General features: G+C 57.1%; 2 protein-coding genes across 5 annotated transcripts in view; one reads left to right on the forward strand and one right to left on the reverse strand.

Annotated features, from left to right (window-relative positions):
• The first annotated feature begins 10,742 nt into the window (after positions 1-10,742).
• AMN (amnion associated transmembrane protein) lies at positions 10,743-22,589 on the forward strand. 2 transcript variants are annotated; one of them, XM_030931084.1, is made up of 12 exons: positions 10,748-11,003; positions 12,051-12,169; positions 12,275-12,319; positions 17,043-17,130; positions 17,621-17,838; positions 17,994-18,131; positions 18,301-18,409; positions 18,528-18,610; positions 18,797-18,959; positions 19,038-19,200; positions 19,287-19,374; positions 19,452-22,589. In XM_030931084.1, exons 1-12 carry the CDS (start codon positions 10,961-10,963, stop codon positions 19,554-19,556), a joined length of 1,362 nt encoding a protein of 453 aa, XP_030786944.1. In that variant the 5' UTR covers positions 10,748-10,960; the 3' UTR covers positions 19,557-22,589. The 2 variants fall into 2 exon arrangements, with proteins under 2 accessions (XP_030786945.1, XP_030786944.1); XM_030931085.1 differs by lacking the exon at positions 19,038-19,200 and having other exon boundaries at positions 10,743-11,003.
• The window catches only part of CDC42BPB (CDC42 binding protein kinase beta), a 134,019-nt gene continuing 129,410 nt past the window's right edge, over positions 21,384-25,992 (reverse strand). For 2 of the 3 annotated variants that reach the window (XR_004057395.1, XM_010353708.2), the window contains exon 37: positions 21,384-22,834. Coding sequence is in view for 2 of the 3 variants with exons in the window: in XM_010353708.2 (XP_010352010.2) it covers positions 22,703-22,834 (132 nt within the window). In the remaining variant the exon portion in view is untranslated. The remainder of the gene's footprint in view (positions 22,835-25,992) is intronic. The other variant, XM_030931068.1, reaches the window with a different exon arrangement.

The raw sequence follows: 25,992 nt of genomic DNA on the forward strand, positions 1-25,992 counted from the left end.
GTGGCTTGGTCCAGAGCCTATAAGGCGGAGCTCTGACCTCCTACCCGGACACGTGCCCGCCATCTGGCATGGTGGAAAGGGCATGCTGGACCCACAGGCCTGGGGTCAGCCTCAGCTCCACCACTTCGTGGGACTTTGAAGCCTTCGAGCCTCAGTTTCCTCCTCTGTACATTGGAAGAACAGCACCTCCTTCCACTGTGAAACAGGATGGTTAATAAGGAGTGAGACCAGTGCTGACATGCCGGGTCTGGGCAGTGTCCTTCAGCAGCTGCTCGTGGCAGAGTTAAGGGCTCCTGGGCGCCACCGCCACTGTGGCCTGCCTTCCATTTCTCCAGGAAGTTGTTTGGGTCAGGCCTGGTAGCAGGAAGCCTTGCATCTCCCTCGAGTTCCCCCAAAATTATCAGATGGGGAGGCCCACTCAGCCCTCCCCCACTGTCCTGCTTCTCCCAGGGTCCGCTGCAGCCACCACAGCACCCTGCTCAGTCCCTCCCCATCCTTAAGGGCACTGCTTGGGGCCACATCCAGAACAGATGCCATCGGCCCCCCACATGTGGCCCACTGAGCAGGAAGGAGTAGTCCTAGGAGCAGCTCCCCAGGGTCCTCCCTCAAGGTCTCAGGGCCTCTCCTGAGGGTCCCTTGCCCACCCAGCACCAGCACTGCCCTCTTTGCAGGCCCACACCACCCCTGCTGTGCCCTGGCTGGTGGCAGTAGTGGGGCGCTGGAATCCTGGGACCGGCAGCCTCCACCCCACACACGATGGGGAACCTGTGGTACCTTGGCTCTCGGGAGCTGCCCCAGGACAGCCTTACCGGTCCTTCCATCTGGGGGTCCCAAATCTTCACACCCATATGGTGGGGGCCTGAGCTCCATCCATCTTCCCTGTGCCCTCAAGCCCAGGGTCCTACTGCAGCCTTGACACCAGGACACCTATGGAGACCAGGCAGTGTGCAGGTGTCACCGCTAACCGCAAGTGTGAGCTGGGCCAGGGATAGGACGGCTAGGACAGCCAGCACCATGTACCGACGAACGAGGAGTGTCAGCTGGAGGGGGCTGGCTTGAGGATTACAGAAACTGGATCCTTTTTTTTTTTTTTTTTTTCTGTTTTTGAGACAGAGTTTCGCTCTTCTCGCCCAGGCTGGAGTGCAATGGCGCAATCTCGACTCACCACAACTTCTGCCTCCTGGCTTCAAGCGATTCTCCTGCCTCAGCCTCCCAAATAGCTGGGATTACAGGCATCTGCCACCACGCCCGGCTAAGTTTTTGTATTTTTAGTAGAGACGGGGTTTCTACCTGTTGGTCAGGCTGATCTCAAACTTGCGACCTCAGTGATTGCCCGCCTTGACCTCCCTTTTTTTTTTTTTTTTTTTTTTTTTTTGAGACAGGGTCTCTCTCTGTCACCCAGGCTAGAGTGCAGTGGTGTGATCTCGGCTCACTGCAGCCTCAACCTCTCAGGCTCAAGTGATCCTCCCACCTCAGTCTCCTGAGTAGCTGGGACCACAGGCGCATGCCACCATGCCGGGCTGATTTTTGTATTTTTAGTAGAGACGGGGTTTTGCCATGTTGCCCAGGGTGGTCCTGACCTCCTGAGCTCAGGTGATCCCCCCGCCTCGGCCTCTCAAAGTGCTGGGATTACAGGCGTGCGCCACTGCACCCGACCTGGATTCTTGCACCCTCTGGGAGTCCTACAGGAGAGTAGATGGACGGCAAACCCCAAGACCTGCTGGACTGGCCTGGGCTGAGGGCAGCTAGCGGGAACATCTGCAGAGCCGGCCTCAGGTCATGCAGCAAGAAACGACCGGGGGGAGGAGTGGGAGCTTCTGAGCTGCTCCTTGGGCAGGGATTCCCTACCTCCAGCCTGACGTCCAGACCTCAAGGGGGATGGAGGGACTGAGTCCAGCCCTCAGGTGCACACCAGGCCATCACGTGGCTCCGTCCTGCTAGGGGCAGCCCAGATCTTGCAGGGAGTTGGGAACCAGGGGTGTCACCCTCTAGGCCTAGGGAAGGAGGGGGTTGTGGCCCTCGCCTGCCTCTGCTCAGCTCAGGGGGCTGCTCTGTTCTGGCCCAGATGAGTGATGCTGGAATGGGAGTGGTGTGGAGCAGGGATGCACGCACTCAGACCCCTCAGCCACAGCTCCCCTGTGGCCCTGGCTCTGCCCTGCAGCAGCCCCCACACCCGGGAGCCAACCAGGCAACCGAACCAGGGCAGAGTCTGGACTGAAGGTGGACAGTGCTTGGTGGGAGGCTGGTGATCTGGAGTTTTGATAAGGAAAGCAAGGCCTGGGGAGGAGGCCGGGGCTCGGCCGCTGGGCTGGATCAGGCTGCACACCCTCCCCACACTGCCCTGCAGTCCTTTGGGAGACAGCGGCACTCGGACCGGGCCACAAGCCCTGCAGGACACCAGTGGAGCCACATGGGTGGAAGCCTAGAAATTTGATTCTGAATTGAAGTCCAGGGGGTTTTCAGTTTTCTGAAAATGAGCAGTTGTATAATCTAACCCTAAAATCAACAATTTCTTGTTAAAAGACCAGAAGAACCAAAGGGCTGTGCAGGAGAGGTGTCCGTGCTGCCTGTGCTTTTATTTATTTGTTTATTTATTTATTTATTTATTTATTTGACAAAGTCTCGCTCTGTCACCCAGGCTGGAGTGCAGTGGCGCTATCTTGGCTCACTGCAAGCTCCGCCTCCTGGGCCCATGCCATTCTCCTGCCTCAGCCTCTGAGCCGCTGGGACTACAGGCGCCGCCACCACGCCCTGCTAACTTTTTGTATTTTCAGTAGAGACGGGGTTTCACCGTGTTAGCCAAGATGGTCTCCATCTCCTGACCTCATGATACGCCTGCCTCGGCCTCCCAAAGTGCTGAGATTACAGGTGTGAGCCACCACGCCCAGCCTGCCTATGCTTTTAATATTTTTTAATTTTTTTAATTTTCAAGGTCATCATTAAAGCCTCTGCCTTGACCCTGCAGCCACAGATCACTTGGAGGCTGGAGACCAGGCCTGGTGTCTGGATCCTTTCAGTGCCTCAGTGCTGCTCGGGGGACTTGGTCCTGTGCGGAGTTACTTGATTAGAAGTTAAAAGGTGGAGGGGAAAGACGCCTGTGGGGCTGTCCCAACCTACTTCCTCCACTCAGACCACAGCTTTCAGTGGGCTCAGTCCCCAGGGACCCCCAGGCTCCAGGGTAGCCTCCCAGGGCAGAGCTCAGAACCCCCTGCCCAGACCCCGGGGAGCCAAAGGGGCCCAGATCTGGGGACAGGGCAGAAAGAGGGCTGGCACCTGCTGGGCGGGGTCTAGGAGCCAGGGGCGCAGCTCACACAAGCGCATACCCAGCGCCTCTGCTTCATGCCAAAGGGAGATGATGCTGGTGTCCACCCGAGAGGCCACATGTGAGCACTCCACATGGACAGGCCATCGCCCACAGGAAACACCCCTGCGAGGGACCTTGGACCTTGGGGAGGGTGGCTGTGCCTTCCCTGGCTGGGCCCTGCACCCTAGCCTGCAGCCTTTCAGCTCGGAGGACTGCCGGCACCGGCACTTGGCTCCCCGCCACCTCCCTGGCCCCTGTGGCACTTGGGGCTCCACAGTTCTCCGACTCCCTGCTGAGGTTCTGAGCCATTTGCAAGCATGTGTCCCCATGTGTGCTTGAGGGCCGGGGGCACCTGTGCATATGGTCAAGGGCCTTCTGTGCACACACGGCACCTGCAGTGTGGTCCCAGCCATTCCTCAGCACCCGTGGGCCCAGCTCCATCTCAGGCGGCCTGCTTGGCACAGCTCTCGCTGGTCACCTCGTGCTGGGTAACTGCTCTCCACCAGCCACGCTCGGGCTCCACATACCCAGCCGGGGTCACAGCCACTCATGTCCTGGTCTGGCCAACCTTGCGGGCACTCTGCCCAAGGAGGGACAGTAAGGGTTTTTGAGTACCAAGTCAGTGACCTTGACTGCCAGCGGGGGCTCCTCTTGACCCAGAGGCCAGCGAACACCTGACAACCTTCCCCTCCATACAGCGCAGGGGCAGATTAACTCTCCGTGCAGAAGGAGGAGTGGAGGTGGAGGCAGCAGTGGCTGGACCCTGGTCTGGGTCTTGCAGAGCCCTCCCCACCTGGGGTGGGGTTGAAGCAAGTCACTCAGGGGCAGCTTCCCAGCTGGTACTCCTGAGACCCTCAGCTCCCCAATACCCTGATGTCCTCCTCCTCCCATTGTCCATGGATGGAGAAGCGACCAACGGTGCCTCCGGGGTTGAGCTCTCGTCTCCTGGTGCTCCTGCTCCCCTACCTCCCCACAGGCCAGGGCTACAGCCTGAAGGGGCACTGGGCCCCTGTGCCCTGTGAGATGGGCACTGCCACCCTTGCTCTGCAGGTGACGAATGGAATGGAGGTGAAGTGAATTGTGCAGCCTCATACAGCATTGGAGTCCTGGACGGGCCCAGGACTTGTCTGACCACTGCTAGAGGCCACCAGGGGGGCCCCGCCTGTCGTGCACCCCAGCAGACAGGCAGCAGGCCCAGCCCTATCCAAGCGAGGTGGAGACCCCCGGTCCACACCCTCCTGGGCTTCCCTCTGAGTTATATCCAACCCATCCCAGCACCAGCTGCTCTCAGCAAGCCCCCTGGCCTCACCTGCTCTCTCTCCCCTTCTCTCCTGCCTCTTGCCTTCCTTTTTTGTGAGACAGATCTCGCTCTGTCGCCCAGGCTGGAGTGCTGTGGCACAAGCTTGGCTCACTGCAACCTCTGCCTCCTGGGTTCCAGCAAATCTCCTGCCTCAGCCTCCCGAGTAGCTGGGATTACAGGCGCCCATCACCAAGCCCAGCTAATTTTTGTATTTTTAGTAGAGACAGGGTTTCACCATGTTGGCCAGGCTGATCTCAAACTCCTGACCTCAGGTGATCTGCCTGCCTTGGCCTCCCAAAGTGCTGGGATTACAGGTGTGAGCCACTATGCCCAGCCGCCTTCCTTTAAAAAAAAAAAAAAAAAAAAAAAAAAAATACATGAGGTCTTGCTCTGTTGCCCAGGCTGGGGTAATCGCAGTTCACTGCAGCTTCAACTTCCTGGGCTCAAGCAGTCCTCCTGCCTCAGCCTCTGGGGCGCCAGGACCACAGGCACCAGCCACCGCAGTGGGTCTTCTTGGCTCCCTCAAAACCTCCCTCATGTTCGTGTCCCGAGGCCTTGGTGGGCTCTTCCCCTGGCTTGCTGATGTCCCAGACCCACCCCACCTTTTCCCTGGCCCTGCCATGTGCAGGAGGCAGGGTTGTCACTCTTGCTGCCCCCACACCTCAGGGGAGGCTGTGAGCCAGGGTGGCCAATCAGCACAGCAACCTCGGGCTACAGTAATTGGTGCAGAGTTGGAGACAGGAACCAATCAGACCTCACTGGGACCCTACTGCCATGGCCTGGTCAAGGAGGTGGTGAGTCTCACTCTCCCAAGACACCTTCCTTGCCAGGTGTGCACACAGGGAAACCCACACAGGAGGGCCGCCAGCCATAACGGAGACAGACACAGGGACCAAGTGACTGAGACAGCCTCTAGATGCAGCCTTAGCTGAAGCAGTTGGGCCGTGAGAGGTTCTCTTCATTGGAGAAAACTCGGGGGCTTTGCATTTCTCCGACTCCCTGCTGAGGTTCTGAGCCATTTGCAAGCGTGTGCCCCCCTGTGTGCCTGAGTACCAGGGGCACCTGTGCATATGCTCAAGGGCTTTCTGTGCACACATGGCACCTGCAGTGTGGTCTCAGGCATTCCTCAACTCACATCTTTGCACGTGAGTCGTTCTGGTACCGCTTGTCTGCCCAGTGCCCTGGTGCCTATCTGCTGTCTCGTGTGAACTCGCTGGGCCACCCTCTGACTGCTGGACCCACCTCCAGCTGCTACTCAGGGCAAGAGAGATGGATCCCAGTACCCCACCCAGCCAGCCCCAGCCCGCTCTGGTCTGCCACCTTCAATTCAAACTCCTCACTGTGGCTGCAGCTGTGATCTCATCCTTCCTGTCTCATTTTAATGCCACCTCCTTCAGGAAGCCTCCCCTGACTAGGAAGCCAAGTGGCCTCACTACCCTCTCCACACAGCACAATCTAGGAATGGCCTGCCCAGGTGGGGCAGCATTGGTCAAAGACGCTCCATTGCTCCTCCAAGTCCTGGCCATCCAGCCCTCTGCACTCCCCTGAGGTCCCACCATAAGGAGAAGTAGCCCCAGCCTCTGGGCCCTTTCAGGCTTGACTGTGGCCCTGAGCCCCAGGGGTGAAGTTTGCTGAGCCTCACCTGGCTCTCTGCATTTATGATGGAGGTGGGGGTGGGGGGCAGAGCCAGACATGAAGCCCAACACAGCCCAATCAATCAAACTGCCTCCTTCCCACTGAGAAGCAAGACAAGGGGCAAAACAGATGTGACCCCAAAATATCCTGTTTGTTCCTGATTGAGGACCTGTGAGTCCAGCAAGGGGCCAGCCAAACTCCAGGATCGCGAGGACCTACCCTCGTAGTCCTAGGCTGGGCCAGCACCACAGAGCCACTGAGCACAGGGGCCTCTGCTCAAGGTGATCCCTCCAGGGTAAGGGGCAACGTTGGTGGTATTAGAGATGTTGAGGCAAGGCGCCCACCTGAGACACAAAAAGAAGCAGAGCTCCCCCCAGTGGCAGCTCCTTCCTCCCCGGAGGTAGCCTATCATGAAAGATGCAAATACCAGGCCAAGCAAAGGGGTGCTCATGGCAGGGTCTGCAGGTGAAGGGTGGGGGTGCAGGAAACAGCAGGATGGCCTGGAGGGTGGAAGGTCCTAGAAGTCTCCAAGACTGAGTAGTTTCCCTTTCACCCTCAGTCCTCTGCCTACACACCCACCTCCACCATCCACCCTTCCTGCACCCTCCCCTAGTCACTCATCAACCATCCTGCCATTGGAACCCAGTGTAACCATCCACCATTCTCCCCTTCCATCAGCCACAACCAGTGTCTCCCCAGTCCACAAGGCACACCATCCATCTCTCCACCAGTAATCCCCTAATGACCAATTCACCACCCTCCCAGAAACCCATCTCCCCATCATCAAATCATCCAAACATCATGGACAATCTATTTGCTGTTCATCTTTCTACCTCTCTGCCTCCCATCACCCACAAGTCCATCCTCCATTCACTCACCACCCAGCCATTCCAATGTGTATGATGCAGATCCAAGTATCCACTGCAGACCCATTCCCCCAACCCCCTATCAATCATGTATCCATCACCTAGCCCACATTCATTCACAATTCATCCACCATGCTCTGTCCACCCACCCATTTATTTACATCCAGTAACTCCTGTACTCTCATCCACCTACCTACTATCTCTCTAGCTGCTATCCATTCACACGTCATGTAAAATTCATTCCCCATTATTCATCCACCGTCAATCCATCCCTCCATTTGGTCTTGTCCAACATCCATCTACAACCTTTCACCATCCAAAATCCACAACTTTCTCTCACCCACCATCCATTGCAGCAAACTATCCATACGTACACATCCATTCAACAGCTACAATTTCTATTTCACCCGTCAACCATCCACTATGCAACCATGATTCATTTTGCCACCATCTGCCCTTTCCCCCATTCTCCTTTATTCAACTACCATCCATCAACCATTCTTCCACAATCACTCTTCTATCCATCTATCCACCAATAACATTCACCGTCTGTGAGCTACCATCCATACACTTACCCACTCACCATTCACAATCAACCATCTTTATTTATTTATTTATTTTTGACAGAGTCTCACTCTGTCGCCCAGGCTGGAGTGCAGTGGCACAATCTCGGCTCACTGCAACCTCCACCTCCCGGGTTGAAGCAATTCGGCCCCAGCCTCCTGAGTAGTTGGGATTACAAGTGTGCACCATCACATTCGGCTAATTTTTGTATTTTTAGTAGAGACAAGGTTTCACCATGTTGTCCATGCTGGTCTTGAACTCCTGACTTCAAATAATCCTCCATCCTCAGCCTCCTAAAGTGCTGGGGTTACAGGAGTGAGCCACTGCGCCCAGCCAACTATCTACTTTCATCTACTATCCATCATCTGTCTATTGATCAACTGTCCTTCTACAAAATACTATCCTCTGTCAATCCACCACCCATCATCCACCATTCATAACGCACCACCCATCCATCCGTCATTCACCATCCACCATTACCTTCCATCTATCTACCATCCATCATCCAACATCCTTCTATCCACCAATCTACCCACTTATCCATCCATCATTCACCCATCCTCCATCCATCCATTCACCTATCCATCATCCACTCATTCACCACCCATCCATCTACCACCCACTCATTCACCATTCATTTACCCACCATCTATTCATGCATACGTCCACCATCCATCTATCTACCATTCATCCATCCACCACCCACTCCCACTATCCATCCATTCACCATCTATCCATCCACACATTCACCATCCACCCATCTACCACCTACCATCCATCCATTCATCCACCAGCCATCCACACATTCACCATTCACTCATCCACCATCCTTTCTCCACCATCCATCTATTCATCCGTCCATCTACCCATCCACATATCCACCATCCATTCATCCATCATCCACAATTCACTCATCCATCGTTCATTCATCCATCCACCCATCCATTCGCACATCCACCATCCACCATCCATTCAGCCACCATCCACCCATCATTCAGTCATCCACCATCCACCATCCATCCACCCTCCCATCCATGTGTCCATTCACCCATTCGCCATCCACTCATCCACCATCCACCATTCATCTATCATCTCTCATCCACTATCTACCATCCACCATCCATCCATCCACCATCCACTTACCCACAATCTGCCATCCACCATTAGCCATTCAGCCATTCATTTATCCACCATCCATTCATCCACCACCCACCCATCATTCAGTCACCCACCATCCACCATCCATCCATCCTCCCATCCATATATCCATTCACCCATTCGCCATCCATTCATCCGCCATCCACCATTCATCTATCATCTCTCATCCACTATCTACCATCCACCATCCATCCATCCACCATCCACTTACCCACAATCTGCCATCCACCATTAGCCATTCAGCCATCCATTCATCCACCACCCATCCATCACCATTCACATCCACCATCCGCCATCCACCTATTCACCATCCACCATTCATTCATTCACCATGCATCCTTCCATCCACCCACCATCCACCACCCACCATCCACCATCCACCATCTATCATCCACTATCTACCATCTGCCACCCATCCATCCACTCAATATTCACCATCTCCATTAACTTGTTCACTATCCACCACCCACCAACCACCATCCACCTACCATCCATCATCCACCATTTATCCATTATCTATTTATCTACCATCCATTACCCCTCCATTTACTATCCCGTCCACCATCCGCTATCCACCCATTATCCACTATCCACTATCTATTCACTATCCACCATCCATCCATCCATCTCCATCCACAATTCACCATTTATGCAACCATCATCCACCATCTATCCATCTACCATCTACCTACTCACCATCCACCATCCATCCATTCAGCATTCATCACTCACCAAACATCCACCATTTAATACCCACTTTTTTTTTTTGGAGATGGGGTTTCACTCTTGTTGCCCAGGCTTGAGTGCAATGGCGTGATCTCTGCTCACCACAACCTCCACCTTCCGGGTTCAAGCGATTTTTCTGCCTTAGCCTTCAGAGTAGTGGGGATTACAGACGTGTGCCACCACGCCCAGCTAATTTTGTATTTTTAGTAGAGATGGGGTTTCTCCATGTTGGTCAGGCTGGTCTCGAACTCCCGACCTCAGGTGATCTGCTCGCCTTGGCTTCCCAAAGTGTTGGGGTTACAGGCATGAGCCACCGCACCCGGCCAACACCCACTCTTTATGATCTACCTGCTGGCCATGTATCCACTTATGCCATTCTCCATCCACCATTCCCTGATTACCATCCATTAATTTTTCTTTTCTTTTCTTTTTTTTTTTTTTTTTTGCTTGTTTGTTTGAGATGGAGTTTCACTCTGTGGCCCAGGCTGGAGTGCAGTGGCGCAATCTCAGCTCACTGCAAGCTCCTCTTCCTGGATTCATGCCATTCTCCTGCCTCAGCCTCCCGAGTAGCTGGGACTATAGGCACCTGCTAGCACGCCCGGCTAAATTCTTGTATTTTTTTTTTTTTTAGTAGAGATGGGGTTTCACCGTGTTAGCCAGGATAGTCTCGATCTCCTGACCTCGTGATCCGCCCTCCTCAGCCTCCCAAAGTGCTGGGATTACAGGCATGAGCCACCGCACCTGGCCATTCATTCATTTGTCACTCACCATCCTCATCCATCCATTCATCACCCATCCACCCTCTATCACTCATCATCCACCCCGTCAACCATTCACCATTCACCTGCCACGCATCCATATGCCCTACACCGTGCACCATCAATGCTGCTGTCCATCAGCTGTCCCCTACTCACCATCCACTACTCTCCACCACCATCCACAATCCACCCTCGTATACCATCCACATACCATGTTCCATCCAGTATCTTCCTTCTATCATCCAACCACCATCTGCAACCCATGGGAGGGGGGCACTGTGTGGAGAAGTGGACACCCAGTCACAATGGTGAGCGGACTAGGCTCAGCCCTAGCGGCACACAGGACAGAGAAAGGGGTGAATTCAGAGGTCTTTTATTCCCCCTCCCGGCAAGACACCCATTTTACCGGGTCGGTTAGTCCCGCCAAGCCCTTCTTCCTTGCCCTTCTTCCTGAGAACCTGAGGTGTTCAGGCCCTGGAGGGGCGTGTAAGGAGAGGCTGAGAAGGTGCCTCCCAAGGGCCTGAAGAGTCGGCCCTGGGCGGGTCTGGAGGTAAATGTGTAACGGACCCGGTGCCCCCACCCGACCTGCCTGGTCACGTGGGTCCAGTGGGGCAAAGTCTCCTGGTCGGGCGCAAGGAGCAGAGGCGAGATGGGCGCCCTGGGCCGGGTCCTGCTGTGGCTGCAGCTCTGCGGTGAGCCGGGGCCACAAAGGTGCGGGCCAGGGCCCAGGACGGCAGCGGGTCTGTCAGGACCCAGGGCCGAGGTCGCTATAGATCTGGAGGGTGAAGATCTTCCGAGGAGTGGGCAGCCAGGGCTTTGGGGGCGGGGGCGTGAAACTCGAGCTGGCCTCCCTGGTCGGGCGAGTGCGCGGCCCAGGAGTGCGCGGCCCAGGAGTGCGCGGCCCAGGAGTGCGCGGCCCAGGAGTGCGCGGCCCAGGAGTGCGCGGCCCAGGAGTGCGCGGCCAGTGCATCTGGCGGCGCGGGAAAGGAGAGGCGGGGGTTCGGGAGCCTCCGCCAGCCCCGGCCTCCGGTGGCTCCTGCCTTCGCGGTTTTTCTGTCTGCGAAGTGGGCGCGGTCCCCAGAACCTGCTGAGAGCAGCGAGTGTGCGCCTGCGGGGCTTGGCAGACTGCCTCAGTTTCCCGGTCCGCAAGGGGGCACTGAGCCCTCCCCCGCCCTCACACCAGGCCGGCGCGTGTCCCTGGCGCCCCTTCCCTAAACCCGTCGCGGCTCCCTCACGACTACCCCACCCACCCCGTTCGGGGCCGGCCTGAGCGGGTCCCGCCGCCCCCAGCCCGTTCTTTCTTCTCATACCGGGGTGCGCTCTGTCGCAGCCCTTCCCGGCCCAGGTAGGACTTCTCCGGGAAGCCTTCCTGATTCCAAGGCCCAGGAAGAGGTCTGCGCTGCCCCGTCCTCCTCCATGCCCCGGTTGTCACTGTCCTTAGCAACCCTCTCCTCTGTTCCAGCGCCAGGCAAACTGGGGGCACTGCCGGGAGGCGATCTAGGCAGGCGTCCTGTAGGGCACGTTTGAGCGGGCTCTGCAGATACAGTATAAGTCCGTCGGAGAGCGCCCGGGCAGGGCGCCCACAGTCTGGCCTGGAGGGCCCAGGGCCTGGGTCTGGGCCCCGGGGATGGGGTTCCTATGCGTCCCGGGTGACCCGCGCGGACCTTCTGGTGGGTGGCCTTCCCTGAGGAGGGAGCATCCCGGCGGGAACGGCAGGTACTCAGTCGCCTCCTCCCCAGCACTGACCCATGCAGCCTCCAAACTCTGGGTCCCCAACACGGACTTCGAGGTCGCAGCCAACTGGAGCCAGAACCGCACCCCGTGCGCCGGCGCCGCCGTCGAGTTCCCGGCGGACAAGGTGCCTGGGAGCCCCGACGGGGTCGGTGATGGGCCTGGACCCCCGGGACCGCGTGGCCCAGGTGGGGGCTGCTCCGGGCTGGACTGACGCAGCTTCTTCCTGCAGATGGTGTCAGTCCTGGTGGGAGAAGGTCATGCCGTCTCAGACATGGTAAGGCCAGGCTGCTGCTGCCACTGGGCTGGGGGTTCCCGGAGTCTCCCAAGCTCCTTCAGGGACTTCTGTGTCTCGAAGGCGGCCCCCACCAGCACGGAGGCGCTGCGGGACTCGGACTTTGGCCTCTGGAGAATAATCTAGGAGGCAGGGGGTGGGGGAGAACCTAGGGGAGCCTGGTCTCATGGTCTCATCCAGGCTGTGTCCTTGGAGGGGTGGGAGGCGCCCCATCCCCACAGCCCTTCTGGTACCCAGCAGTGGGTGGTCTTCCCAGGAAGTGCCCGCTCCACGCCCTTCCCCCAAAGTCTTGCCCTGTCCTGGTGCCTAAAGCTCCACCTTTAGAACACTAGGGTCCCCAACACCCCACCTCTACCCACCATCCGGATCCCTGGCCTGTTAGGAAGCAGCCACCCAGCAAGAAGTGAGCCCACTCCTGCCTTCACTCTACCACCCTTCAGATCAGATTCTCCTAGGGACCCCTATTGTCACTGTGCCAGCGAGGGACCTGGGTGGGTGTTCACTCCTTAAGTGCCTGACATCTGAGATGAGACAGCTTAATCCTGAAACCTTCCCCACCCCCATCGGTTCATGGAAGAACTGTCTTCCACAAAACTGGTCCCTGGTGCCAAAAAGGTTGGGACCTTTTTCTCAAACTGCTTCACACAACACTCCAAGAAAATGATGGCAACTGGGAGGAAAGCAGGTTCCATGAGCAGGTAAGTTTGGGAAACACTGCAGCCTGCACTTGCCTGGAAATTTATCACATATTAAAGGCTCTGGTAAGGCCCCCAGAGAAATAAGCCAATTTCCTTGTTTAAGGTGGAGTTCAGCGAGTTACAGACCAAATGCAGCCCCTACGGCTGGAGCAAGGAATGGTTTTTACACTTTGTAATCAGTGGAGAAAAAAGAACAATCTTTTGTGGCACTTGAAAAGTATATGACATTCACACCTCAGCAACAGTAAATACGGCTTCACTGGCACACAGCCCCCCCGCTCGGCTGAGTATCCTCAGTGGCCACTGTCCCATTGCAGCGACAGCCCACCAGCTTCCAGGGTGACTGTGGGGCCCACAGGCCAAGTCTCTGGGCAAAAGCTTCCTTCCAGCCCCTTCACAGTCACTCCTGGGCTGTGTCCTCATCCTGTCACCTGCACCTCTGCCAGCTCAGTCACTCCTGGGTGAGGGTCACTGGTGAGCTGGGTCGGGGTGTCGGCTCCAGATGTGGGGTCCAGGCCTGAGGGTCCCTGCGTGTGCAGGTCGGGGGGACGGCTCAGTGGCCTCGGCCTGGCCCACTCCTGCCCCATGCAGCCTCAGGGATCTCGAGCCTCATTTCCACCCCAGGGCTGCTTGATTCATTCCTTCAGGTTTTCCAAAGCTACCTTAACCCAAAAGCCGCCAGGCACTGGGCAGGGCACCCACAGCAAGATGATGACGTTCCTGCCCGGGAAATGGGAGGAGGGCAGGGAGAGGGAGGCAGTTGCCCCTTATGGCCCCGCCCCCAAAGCCCACGCATAACCTTGGCAACCAGGCAGCCTGGTTGAGGGGGGCACTGGGAGCTGATGAGGGATCTGTGGGCAGAGGAGTCAGGCCGGGGTGGGGGTTCCAGGGCATGGATTTCCCCCTACTCCCCTCCCCTGCCGGCCTCCTTACTTTCACGATCTCATTGGAAGCACTTGGGCTTTGAAAGGAGGCAACACTCCATTCATTGATTCATCTATTCAATAATTCATTCATTGATCATCCATTGGCTGGTGGGAACAGTGCAGGGGCAGGGGACAGTGGCCCTGGGGTCCCAGCCTGCAAAGGCCAAATTCACCCAGAGCCGCCTGAGCACCCCCATCCCCTCCACACCCCTGACTCCCAGTGTCGTCCATCTGCCTAGATGGTGCCCGAGTAACAGGCCGTGCACATGAATGCTTTACTTTGTAATTCTCTGGTTGGGAGCATCCCTCCCTGCGATTTTCCTTTTCCTTGCCCTTCCTCCCATTTCTACCCTTTGCCTGCTTTCTTGTTGGGGGAGTCTCCTGTCTTCCACCCATCCCCCTGCCTTGGCTGGAGGCTTTGCAAGTCTGCTCACTGTGGACTTGCCTGCAGTGTCCTGTGCTGAACAGAAACCCTCATTTTAATCGACCTAATGCAAAACCCCTTACCTTAGAACTGTGTTTTTTTGTGTTTCGTTTGAGAATCCCATCTGCTCCTCAGTCACAGTGGTAATCGACTGGGTACCTATGGGGCATGTGCACCAGCGAGGGGTCCTGCTCTGTTTCTCTCCTTAGAGTGAGCCCAGCTTCCAATGTCCTCCGCCTTGCCCTTTTCTTCCAGCATTGCTGGAATCCAGCGTGTGCCTGGGCATTGTGGGTCTCTCTGAGCCACAGTCTTCAAGTCCACAGGCCGCTTTGCCGACCCTACACTGTCCACACTGTGGCTCTGTGGGATGGCTTAATATCCATCCCCTTCACTCCTGCTCCAAGGTTCTTTGTGGATCTCATTGTTGCAGATAAATTGTAGAATAGGTTTGCCAGGTACCAACTACCACCACTACCACCACCAAAACAAAAAACAAAAAACAAAAAACACCCTGGATTATTATTATTATTATTTTTTTAGATGGAGTCTTGCTCTGTCACCCAGGCTGGAGTGCAGTAGCGTGATCTCTGCTCACTGCAACCTCTGCCTCCCGGGTTCAAGCGATTCTCCTGCCTCAGCCTCCCAAGTAGCTGAGACTACAGGAATTTTGATTGGGATAAATAACAGCCTTATGCTGTCAAGCCATCCATTCAAGAGCATAGATGACGTCTCCAAATATTTCAGGTCATCCATGTCCTCGTTAGCACCTTAAAGTGTTCCCTGTAGAGGTTTTATATTGTACTGGTTAATTCATCAATACTTTGTTAAGTTTGGTTTTTTTTTTTTTTTTTTTGTTTTTTTTTTGAGACGGAGTCTTGCTCTGTCACCCAGGCTGGAGTGCAGTGGTGCGATCTCCACTCACTGCAAGCTCCGCCTCCCGGGTTCACCTCATTTTCCTGCCTCAGCCTCCTGAGTAGCTGGGACTACAGGCGCCCACCACCACGCCCGGCTGATTTTTTTGTATTTTTAGTAGAGACGGGGTTTCACCGAGTTAACCAGGATGGTGTAAATCTCCTGACCTCGTGATCTGCCCGCCTCAGCCTCCCAAAGTGCTGGGATTACAGGCGTGAGCCACTGAGCTCTGCCAAGTTTGGTTTTTTGAGACAGGGTCTCACTCTGTTGCCCAGGCTGGAGTGCTGGAGTGCAATGGCGCGATCACGGCTCACTGCAGCCTTGACCTCCCTGGGCTCAAACAATCCTCTCACCTCAGCCTCCCAAGTAGCTGGTACTACAGGCTTGTGCCATCACGGCCGGCTAATTTCTGTAGTTTTTGTAGAGATGGGGGTCTCACTATGTTGGCCAGGCTGGTCTTGAACTCCTGGGCTCAAGTGATATGCCCTCTTTGGCCTTCCAAAGTGTTGGGATTACAGACATGAGCCACAGCTCCTGGCCTTAAGTTTGGTTTCTATTATGAATGTTGCCCTATATTTAAAAATGATATCCTCTTTTTATTTTTAAATTTTTTGTAGAGACGGAGTCGCACTATGTTCCTCACCAGGCTGATCTCAAACTCCTGGCCTTACCTACTGTGCTTGTCTGTTCAACTATTAGCATTTTTACGTTTATATTTTTCCCCTTCGTTCTTTAAGAAAAGGTGTTCTTGGTATGCTTCCTCCTGGGAACCTCTCCCTGTTCCTGAGGTGCTTTGTGCTGTGACACATTCCTGTGCCTATGGCTCCGCCTCTGCATCTGTGGGTGGACTTGCCCTGCTGGCAGTGCCGCACACTCAGGTGTGCACGGAACTGAAGTGTGACCTCACGCCGCTGGGGGTGTTGGCCTCTTGCTCAGGTGCAGGGCCGAAGAGTGGGCCCTGCCCTGGATGGGCATGCCCTGCTGTGCTGAGCCCCTCATAACCTGGCACCAAGGGTTGCCCTGGCCCAGCGCTCACCCTCAGCCCCTGAAAGAGAAGCGCAGAAGCAAGAAGACAGGAAGCCGAGGTCCTGGCACTTGGAGGAGATGGGGAGGGAGGGGCGGCCGGTCAGACCCCCATATTTCTGCTGACACCCGAAGCCTGGGCTGTGGCCCCACTTCTGGGGTGAGGGAGCTGCATGGCCCACACCAGGCCTAAGAAAAAGCAGGGGCAACTCCACTGCCCCGCTACACTCCCTGCCTCCTCCTGCACCCCTGGCCCCCAGATGCAGCCTCTCCCTCCCTCCCCTCCTTCCCTCCCTGCCTCACACACCAGACTCCCCAGGGGCCGGGCAACGTTTGAACTGGGAGCCCTGGGCCTGTGCACGTTCTCAGGGGGCTATGGCGGAGGCGACAGGCCCTGGCCAGAGTCACCTCTGCACTAGACTCCCCACGGCTCCGTCTCGCCCCCGGGTTGGGGCTCTGCCCCTGGCCTGTGAGACCTCCAGCTCAGGTACAGGACACTGGGCTGTGCCCGCCTCGGGGACTTGCACACGCGGCCCCATCTTTCCCAGGCCAGATCCTCCTCCTCTGCCAGCCTCAGCCAGGCCGAGGACCCCGGGCCTGAGCTCGCCTGGGCCACTTCTGTGGACAGGAGCTCGCTTCTCGTCCAGGGGCCTGGGGGCGGGGTGGGCGCGGAGCAGGCCTGGACCCCCGCGTGGCACTGCCTTAGCCAGTTTCTCTTGCAGCTCCTGCCGCTGGATGGGGAACTCGTCCTGGCTTCAGGAGCCGGATTCGGCGTCTCAGACGTGGGCTCGCACCCGGACTGTGGCGCGGGTGAGGCTGTCGGGCAGGGGCGGGGCTCTGGAAGGGCGTGTTCAGGGGCGGAAACGGGAAGAGGGCGTATCCAGGGCGGGGACTGGAGGGAAGGCGTGCCCAGGGGCGGGGACTGGAGGGAAGGCGTGTCCAGGGGCGGGGACTGGAGGGAAGGCGTGTCCGGGGCGGGGCTGGAGAGTGGTGCGTCCGGGGACGGGGACTGGAGGGAAGGCGTGTCCGGGGCGGGGCTGGAGAGTGGTGCGTCCGGGGGCGGGGACTGGAGGGAGGGCGTGCCTAGGGGCGGGGACTGGGGGAAGGCGCGTCCGGGGGCTGGCCCGGAGGGAAGGCGTGTCGAGGGGGCGAGGACTGGAGGGAGGGCGTCCCTCCCGGGGCGGGGTTTAGGGAATAGCGGAAGTGTCCCGAAGCGGGGCTTGGGGGGTCGTGCTCAGAAGCGTGGCGTGGTGTGGTGCGAAGCTTGTTCCGTGGAGCTCAGGGATGCGCCCCCGCTCAGGCGACCCTGCGGTCTTCCGCGACTCTGACCGCTTCTCCTGGCATGACCCGCACCTGTGGCGCTCCGGGGACGAGGCACCTGGTCTCTTCTCCGTGGACGCCGAGCGCGTGCCCTGCCGTCACGACGACGTCTTCTTTCCGCCCAGTGCCTCCTTCCGCGTGGGGCTCCGCCCTGGCGCTAGCCCCGTGCGTGTCCGCAGCATCTCGGCTCTGGGCCGGGTGAGCACTGCGGGGAGGGAGGCTCGGGTCCCATCTCCCCGCCTCGGCCCGCCCCGACCTGCCCCCGCCCCTGCTGGTCTGCACACGTTGGGTCTGAGCACTCAGGTGATGTCTCTTCCTGGGGCTGGCTCCGGTGGGGACCCGGCTGCCCGCAGACGTTCACGCGCGACGAGGACCTGGCTGCTTTCCTGGCGTCCCGCGCGGGCCGCCTACGCTTCCACGGGCCGGGCGCTCTGAGCGTGGGCCCCGAAGACTGCGCGGACCCGTCGGGCTGCGTCTGCGGCAACGCGGAGGTGAGCGAGGCCGCAGTGGAGTCTTGGGGGCCGCGCGAGGGTCGGGACTGTGCCCGGGACAGGGCTGCCGCGCTCCCACGGTCTCTCGCCGGCTTGCCTCTCCGACGCATCGCCCTTCTCGCTGCGGTCCGCTCTGGCCCTCCGCGCTGACCACTGCCCCTCGCACCAGGCGCAGCCGTGGATCTGCGCGGATCTGCTCCAGTCCCTGGGCGGCCGCTGCCCCCAGGCCGCCTGCCATGGTGCCCTCCGACCCCAGGGGCAGTGCTGTGACCTCTGTGGTGAGCGCCCCAGCTGGGCCCTGCTTGCTGGGAAGGCCTGGAGGACCTCGTTCGCCCCCTGCCTCAGTTTCCTGCCGGGTCCAGACCCACGGCGCTGACCCCTGCCCTCCCGCCGCAGGAGCTGTTGTGTTGCTGACCCACGGTCCCGCATTTGACCTGGAGCGGTACCGGGCGAGGATACTGGACACCTTCCTGGGCCTGGTAATGGGGCCGCGCGGGCAGCTGAGGGGATTCCCGATCCCAGCCCTACCGCCTCCGCCTAGGACGCCCCTTCAGCAGGGCCCCTGCGGCCGCCCACCTGCCCACTATCTGCCTCTGCCCTTAATGTCCCCGTAGGCTCGGGGAGGGCGGGGGGCTGAGTCAAACCAACCCCGTCCCCCTCCCCAGCCTCAGTACCACGGGCTGCAGGTGGCCGTGTCCAAGGTGCCACGCTCGCCCCTGCTCCGCGAGGCCAATACGGAGATCCAGGTGGTGCTGGTGGAGACCGGGCCCGAGACGGGCGGCGCCGGGCGGCTGGCCCGGGCCCTCCTGGCGGACGTCGCCGAGCACGGTAACCGCGCCCGCCCGGTCGCTCCCTGCCGCTCCTCGCCCCGCCGCGGGGAAGGCTGAGCCGACCCCTCCGTCGCAGGCGAGGCCCTCGGCGTCCTGGAGGCGACCATGCGGGAGTCGGGCGCACATGTCTGGGACAGTTCCGCGGCTGGGCTGGCGGGAGGCGTGGCGGCTGCGCTGCTGCTGGCGCTGCTGGTCCTGCTGTTGGCGCCGCCGCTGCTGCGCCGCGCGGGGAGGCTGAGGTACCCGGAGGGGGGGGGGGAGGTGGCTGGGGGGGGGCTGGGGGTTGCCCCGAGGGGCTCACGCTACGTCCCTAATACGCACTCAGGTGGAGGAGGCGCCAGGAGGCGGCCCCGGCCGGGGCGCCCCCCGGATTCCACAACCCGGTGTTCGATGTGAAGGCCTCCGAGGAGCTGGTGAGCGGGCTGGAGGGTGGACTGGGGCCTCCTTGGGGCCAGGACCCTGAACGCCGTCTGACCCTGTCACCCCGCAGCCCCTGCCGCGACCGCTCAGCCTGGTTCCGAAGGCTGCCGCAGACAGCACGAGCCACAGTTACTTCGTTAACCCGCTGTTCGCCGGGGCTGAGGCCGAGGCCTGAACGGCCGCCTGACAGTCAAACTTGGGGCTCCCCACCCCCTCTGGCCCCAGAACCTCCCCGATCCCAGTCGATCTGGGGGCTAGCCACCCCCTCGTCCAGCCCCCAAACCTCCCCTTCCTTACCCCCTCCTCCGGAAGCCAAGGACAGGGTGGCCTTACTCAATAAAGGTGTTTCCTGCACCTGCTTCAGCCTGGACATGCCGCCCCTGGCCCCGCCCATGAGGACTGGGAACCCAGTCTTGCGCCCCAGTCGCACCCGGTGGACATGGGAAGGGTCTAGCTGGCTACTGCTGGAGGCAGCGCTGGTCACCACCTGGGCGGCCAGAGGCTGGGGTCTGTGAAGGTGAACCCAGGACTAGGAGGGGGGTCTTCCCCCGCCTTCCATTGGAGGGAGGGTGAGGAGCTGGAGGGAGGAGTGGGAGAGAGGCAAGGGGTGGAGGGAGCCAAAGGCTATGCCTGGTGGGGCGGATGGAAAAGGGGTGGGCACCCCTCCTGGCACCAAGTTGCTGGATGCGTCACACTGCGAAGGCAGATCATATGGGGTCACCCATGTGCAAACGTGTACCACTGCACTGACAGACAAGGGCCTGACCCTATGTGTGCAGCTGCAACTGTGGCACAGTGACCACTTCTGTGAAACCAGTATCTGGGGCTGGAGATGTCACCGGCATCCCCAGTCAGGGCCTGGCCCCCACTCGGAATCTTCTGCCCAAGGGCCCAGCTTAGCCACCAGGACACATGCTGTAACCCAGATCAGGGCGCCATGCTGCCAGGTGCGTCTGTGTTGTGGTTGGAAAGTGTCACTCTGGGTGCTGTGCGGTGTCCCGCTGAGTGACCACCACAGTTCACGCGTGTGCTCCAACAGCTACCATCTTGCATTTAAAAAAGTGGCCGACACTCCCACAGGCACTTTTCAGCCACAATTTTCTTTAGTGTCAGGTGCAAACTGGAGAGCAAGCCTGAGCTAACCGGACATCACCTGCCGCCCGCTGCTCACCCCACTCATAGATGCGACTGTGCTGGCAGGGACCTACCCCTGGTGTGGACTATGGAAGGAGAGATGCTCTGGGCTTCCAGGGGAGCTGCTTGCTGCAGCAGCAGCCCAGGCCATGCTGCCTGGCACAGAGCTGCAAGGTCCCAAGTGGCCCCGCTGAGTGCTGGGCTGCCTGCCCTGGCTTGCAGTCTCCTCCCCAGTCCGCACTCTTCTGCAGGGGCCGGCACTGCCCTTATCCTACCAAGGACAACTAGGTCTCAGTGAGTGGCAAAGGCATGCCAACTGCGTGCATAACTCGGGAAACTGACTCTGAGCAACCTCTCAACCAGGGACCACTCACCCTGACCCAGGCCTCCCCAAGAGCTCCTGCCTCTTCCTGGGGCCTCTGGCCTGCCCCATCCTGTCCCTTGGGGCTGCTGGCGGGGTTAGCATGTATGGACGTGGACATAAAGACCCTCCCGGGCAGCTCCCTCCTGGGGCCCTGGCGCTGCCTGGCTGGGGCTCACAGGCACGCCGCCTTCCTCCCACCCTTCACTCCTGCCCCAAGGATGCCCTCTGCTCAGACTGAATACACCAACAGCAACCTTTTGTGTGACCTCCGAGTGAGTTACCCAGAATAGCTTCTGCTGGTAAGGTGAAGCTTCACTGCCTTTTGGAGCCCAGGCACTTCTGGGGCCCAGACACACGGGTTACATGTTATCACACCCAGACACACGGGCGACACGCCATCACACCCAGACACACGGGCGACACGCCCTCACACCCGGACACACGGGCGGCACGCTCTCACACCCACACGGGTGACACGCTATCACATCCAGACGGACCACTGGGAACTTTAAAACTGCCGTCTTCTGCTTTATTGACAGGTAAATTGTTCAAAAATGTTCTCACGATTCAATAATTACAAAGACTCAGACTTACATTAAAAAAGTAAAAACCAGAACCCCCCAGGTGCCCATCCAGCAGAAGGCCCAGGAGGGCAGTGGGGTGGCAGGGCTAGGCGGTGCTGGGCCACTCAGTGCTGACTTGGGGAAGTGCACGTCCTGAACAGCCTTGCCAAGCAGCCGACCGGTGGGAGGACAGGGGAAGCCTGACCCAAGCTGTGGACAAGCTGTGTCTGCCACCACAGTTAATCACAAGCCTCTGACGACACAGGGCCACAGAGCTGGTCACTCAACATCTGGTACAAAGAAGGGTGAGGTGAAATCCACACGCAGGGCATTGCTGCGCCGTGGGCCAGGGCCAGTGTGCAGGAGTGTGTTGGGTGGGTCTACGTGATCATACGGGCTACTAACCACGGGGGCTCCATGCAGGGGCAGGACTGGTGGGTGGGGGGCGGTGGGGGGTTTTCCAGTGGCTGCTTCATGGCGCCCTGGGGCTCTGACTCCTCTCAGCCCAGCAGGCCACAGGGCCTGCCTGCACCACGACACTCGCTGGTTTTATGGCAGGAGGCGGAAGCCGTGGAAGCGAGTGGAAAGCGGAGAGCACAGCTGACTTCACAGTAGGAGATACTGGTGACACTTCATGGCTGCGACCCAGAATGAACTTAACGCACACAGGGACGCAGGGTGTCACTGGTCCTGGGCCTCTGTCCATGACTAAGTGGTCAGCAGGACTTCTGCAGCTGACTCCAATGGCTAAATGAAAAAAAGGCCACAAACTAACCTCCACTTTCCTCTGTCTTCAAAATTCTAGTGACACTGGGAATGCTATATGATCTCCTACTATTCTCCTAAGGTGCTAGGGAAGTTTCAGGAACTAGGGAAAAGACTGGGTACTGAGGCTGTGTCCCCAGATGTCTGCTTCCGAAGCAGCCGCGTCATGACGGGTTTCTGCTGAGGAAGTGGCGTTGGCAGGGCCCCACACGCCTTCTCGGGTTGTCAGGGGTGGGAGAGAGGCTGTATGGGGGTCCTTCATGTGCAGACGGAACAGTGTCGCCTCATAGCTGTGCAGACGAACAGATGTGGTCTACTGCCACGAACAATGCGGCATAAAACTGATCAATATTATAATAAAGATTTGTCTTCTTCATCTCCATATCTACAAAGTGATTCTACATTTCCTTGGACAACACTAGAGGCCCGCTCAGTCTTGGCACTGATGCTGGAGGCCATCCACAGCTCCCGGGCCCCTGCGGCGAGCCGGCGGCTTCAGGTGTCACAGGCCGGCTGCTCCAGGCCTTCAAGGGGGAGCTGGCTCCTGTGGGGGGAGTTGGGGCTCGGTGGGCCGCTGGGGTTGGAGCTATTCGATGGAGTTGAGTGTTTGGTGGAGTCCGAATCAGGCTGTGAACAGGAAGAGGGCAGGGTGAGCACCGCTGCCCTCGGCTGGGGAGGCCCACGTGCCCAGCTGGACGCAAATGTCCGCTCAGGGACGGCTGTGGCAACTGCTTCTCCTTTCGTGTTATGAGAACACATACGCTCTACACCAGCAATTCGTGGGGGCCTTAGGCTTGCTGGTGAGAGTCACAAACTGATGTCTAACCCCACTCAAAAATAACATGGTAATTATCATTACAAAAGACAGCAACTCTGTACTGAAGAAACCAGATGGGGCCGGATATGGTGGCTCCCGCCTGTAATCCCAGCACTTTGGGAGGCCAAGGTGGGTGGATTGCACTTGAGGTCAGGAGTTTGAGATCAGCCTTGCCAACATGGTAAAACCCCATCTCTACTGAAAATATAAAAATCAGGCCGCGTGCTGTGGCTCACACCTGTAATCCCAGCACTTTGGGGGGCTGAGGTGGGTAGATCACAAGGTCAGGAGATTGAGACCATCCTGGTTAATACGGTGAAACCCCATCTCTACCAAAAATAGAAAAAATTAGCCGGGCGTGGCGGCATGTGCCTGTAGTCCCAGCTGCTGGGGAGGCTGAGGCAGGAGAATGGTATGAACCTGGGAGGCGGAGCTTGCAGTGAGCCAAGATCGCACCACTGCACTCCAGCCTGGGTGACAGAGCGAGACTCCATCTCAAACAAACAAACAAACAAAAACCAAAAATCAGCTGGGCGCAGTGGCGTGCACTTGCAACCAAGCAGTCAAAGTCACAAACACGACACTCTTTCCTGAGAAAAGCACTAGGAATAGAGGGGAACTTCCTCAACAAAATAAAACAGCTAACCATACTCAATGGTGACTGACAAATTTATCCCCTAAGATCAGCAATGGTCCGGGTGTGGCGGCTCACACCTGTAATCCCAGCACTTTGGGAGGCTGAGATGGGCAGATCACGAGGTCGGGAGATCGAGACCATCCTAACACGGTGAAACCCTGTCTCTACTAAAAATACAAAAAAAAAATTAGCCAGGCATGGTGGAAGGCACCTGTAGTCCCAGCTACTTGGGAGGCTAAGGCAGGATAATGGCGTGAACCCAGAAGGCAGAGCTTGCAGTGAACCGAGATTACATGACTGCACTCCAGCCTGAATGACAGAGTGAGACTCCATCTCAAAAAAAAAAAAAAAAAAAAAAAAAAAAGATCAGCAATAAGACAAGGATGCCTGCTCTCACCACTGCTATTCAACATGTGACTAAAGTTCTAGCCAGAGCAATCAGGGAAGAAAAAGAAAAAGGATTCCAAGTTAGAAAGGAAGTAAAAACTATCTCTGTTTGCAGATGACATGATTATACACATAGAAAATCCCAAAGAAAAGAATCCACAAAAAACTAATACATTCAGCAAAGTTATAGGGTTTAAGATCAACACATACAAGTCAGTTGTATTTCTATACACCAGAAATGAACACACTGAAAAGGAAACTGAAAAAAAAAATTCAATTTACAATAGCATCCAAAAGAATAGCTAGGAATACTTTAACCAGAGAAGTGAAAAATCTGTACACTATAAATTACAAAACATTGCTGAAAAAAATAGCTTAAACAAATGGAACACACCCCATGTTCATGGAGTAAAAATATTGTTAAGATGGCTGTACTAGGTTGGGTACAGTGGCTCAAACCTGTAATCCCAGCACTTTGGGAGGCCAAAGTGGGTGGATCATTTGAGGTCAGGAGTTTGAGACCAGCCTGGCCAACATGGTGAAACCCCGCCTCCACTAAAAATACAAAAATCAGCCAGGTATAGGGGCGGGCACCTGTGATCCCAGCTACTTGAGAGGCTGAGGCATGAGAATCACTTGAACCCAGGAGACGGAGGTTGCCGTGAGCCAAGACAGCGCCACTGCACTCCAGTCTAGGCAACAGAGTGAGACTCTGTCTCAAAGAAAAATAAAAAAAGGCATTAATGATGAGGAATGTAAATGACAACCTATAGAACAAGAGAAGACACCTGCACATGACATCTCTCACAAGAGACTGGTATTCAGAACACACCAGGAGCTCCTACAACCCAGCCACAAAAGGACCAACCACCCATTTCAAAAATGGGCAAAGGCCTTGAGTAGACAGTTCTCTAAAGAAGGTATGGAAATGGCCAACAAGCATATGAAAAGATGTTCAACATAAGCCTTTAGGGAATGCAAATCAAAACCACAATCAGGTACTACTTCAAAGCCACTAGGATGACTATTAAAAAGAAGAAAAACAAGAACAAGTATTGGTGAGGATGTGGAGACATGAGAACGCTCACATTGCTGGTGGAAATCTAAAATGGTACAACTGCTGCAGAAAACAATTTGGTGGTTCTTCAAAAAGTTAAACAGAATGACCACAGAAATCCAGCAATCCCACTCACAGGTATGAACCTGAATGTGAAAACAGGCACTCAAACACATATGTGCACACTCGTGTTCACAGCAGCACCACTCACAACAGGTGAAGGACAGAGACAGCCCAAATGTGCATCAGGGGAAGAATGGGAAAACAAACCATGGTCTACCCATACGAGAGAATATTATTTAGCAACACAAATGCCAACACCGATACATGCTACAACGGGGGTGAGCCACAAAAATAGCATGCCAAGCGAAAGCTAGGCACAAAAGGTCAAAACACATTTCTATAAGAAAGGCCGGGCACTGCATTTCTACAAAATGTCCACAACGGCGAAATCACAGAACACGACTGGCAGCCCAGGTGCCGACGGGAGGGAGGGACAGGGAGAGTGCTTAAAGGGCAGGGGGTTTATTCTGAAATGATGAAAATGTCTTTTTTATTATGTTTTAGAGACAAGATCTCACTGCACTGCCCAGGCTGGCCCTGAGCTCCTCAGGCGATCCTTCCACCGCAGCTTCACTAGTAGCTGGCACTACAGGCGTGAACCATGGCGCCCAGCTAGAGTGGAAATGTTTCTGAATGAGAAAGAGGTGGTGACTGTGCATCTCTGTGGATGTACTAAATGTCACTGAGTTATTCACTTTAAAGCAGTTATTCTGGGCCCAGTGTGCTGGCTCACGCCTGTAATCTGAGCACTTTGGGAGGCCGAGGTAGGAGGACAGCTTGAGCCCCGGAGTTGGGAGACCAGCCTGGGCAACCAAGTGAGACCC

This window comes from Rhinopithecus roxellana, chromosome 5 (genome assembly GCF_007565055.1).
Source record: "Rhinopithecus roxellana isolate Shanxi Qingling chromosome 5, ASM756505v1, whole genome shotgun sequence".
Classification (NCBI taxonomy): Eukaryota; Metazoa; Chordata; class Mammalia; order Primates; family Cercopithecidae; genus Rhinopithecus; species Rhinopithecus roxellana.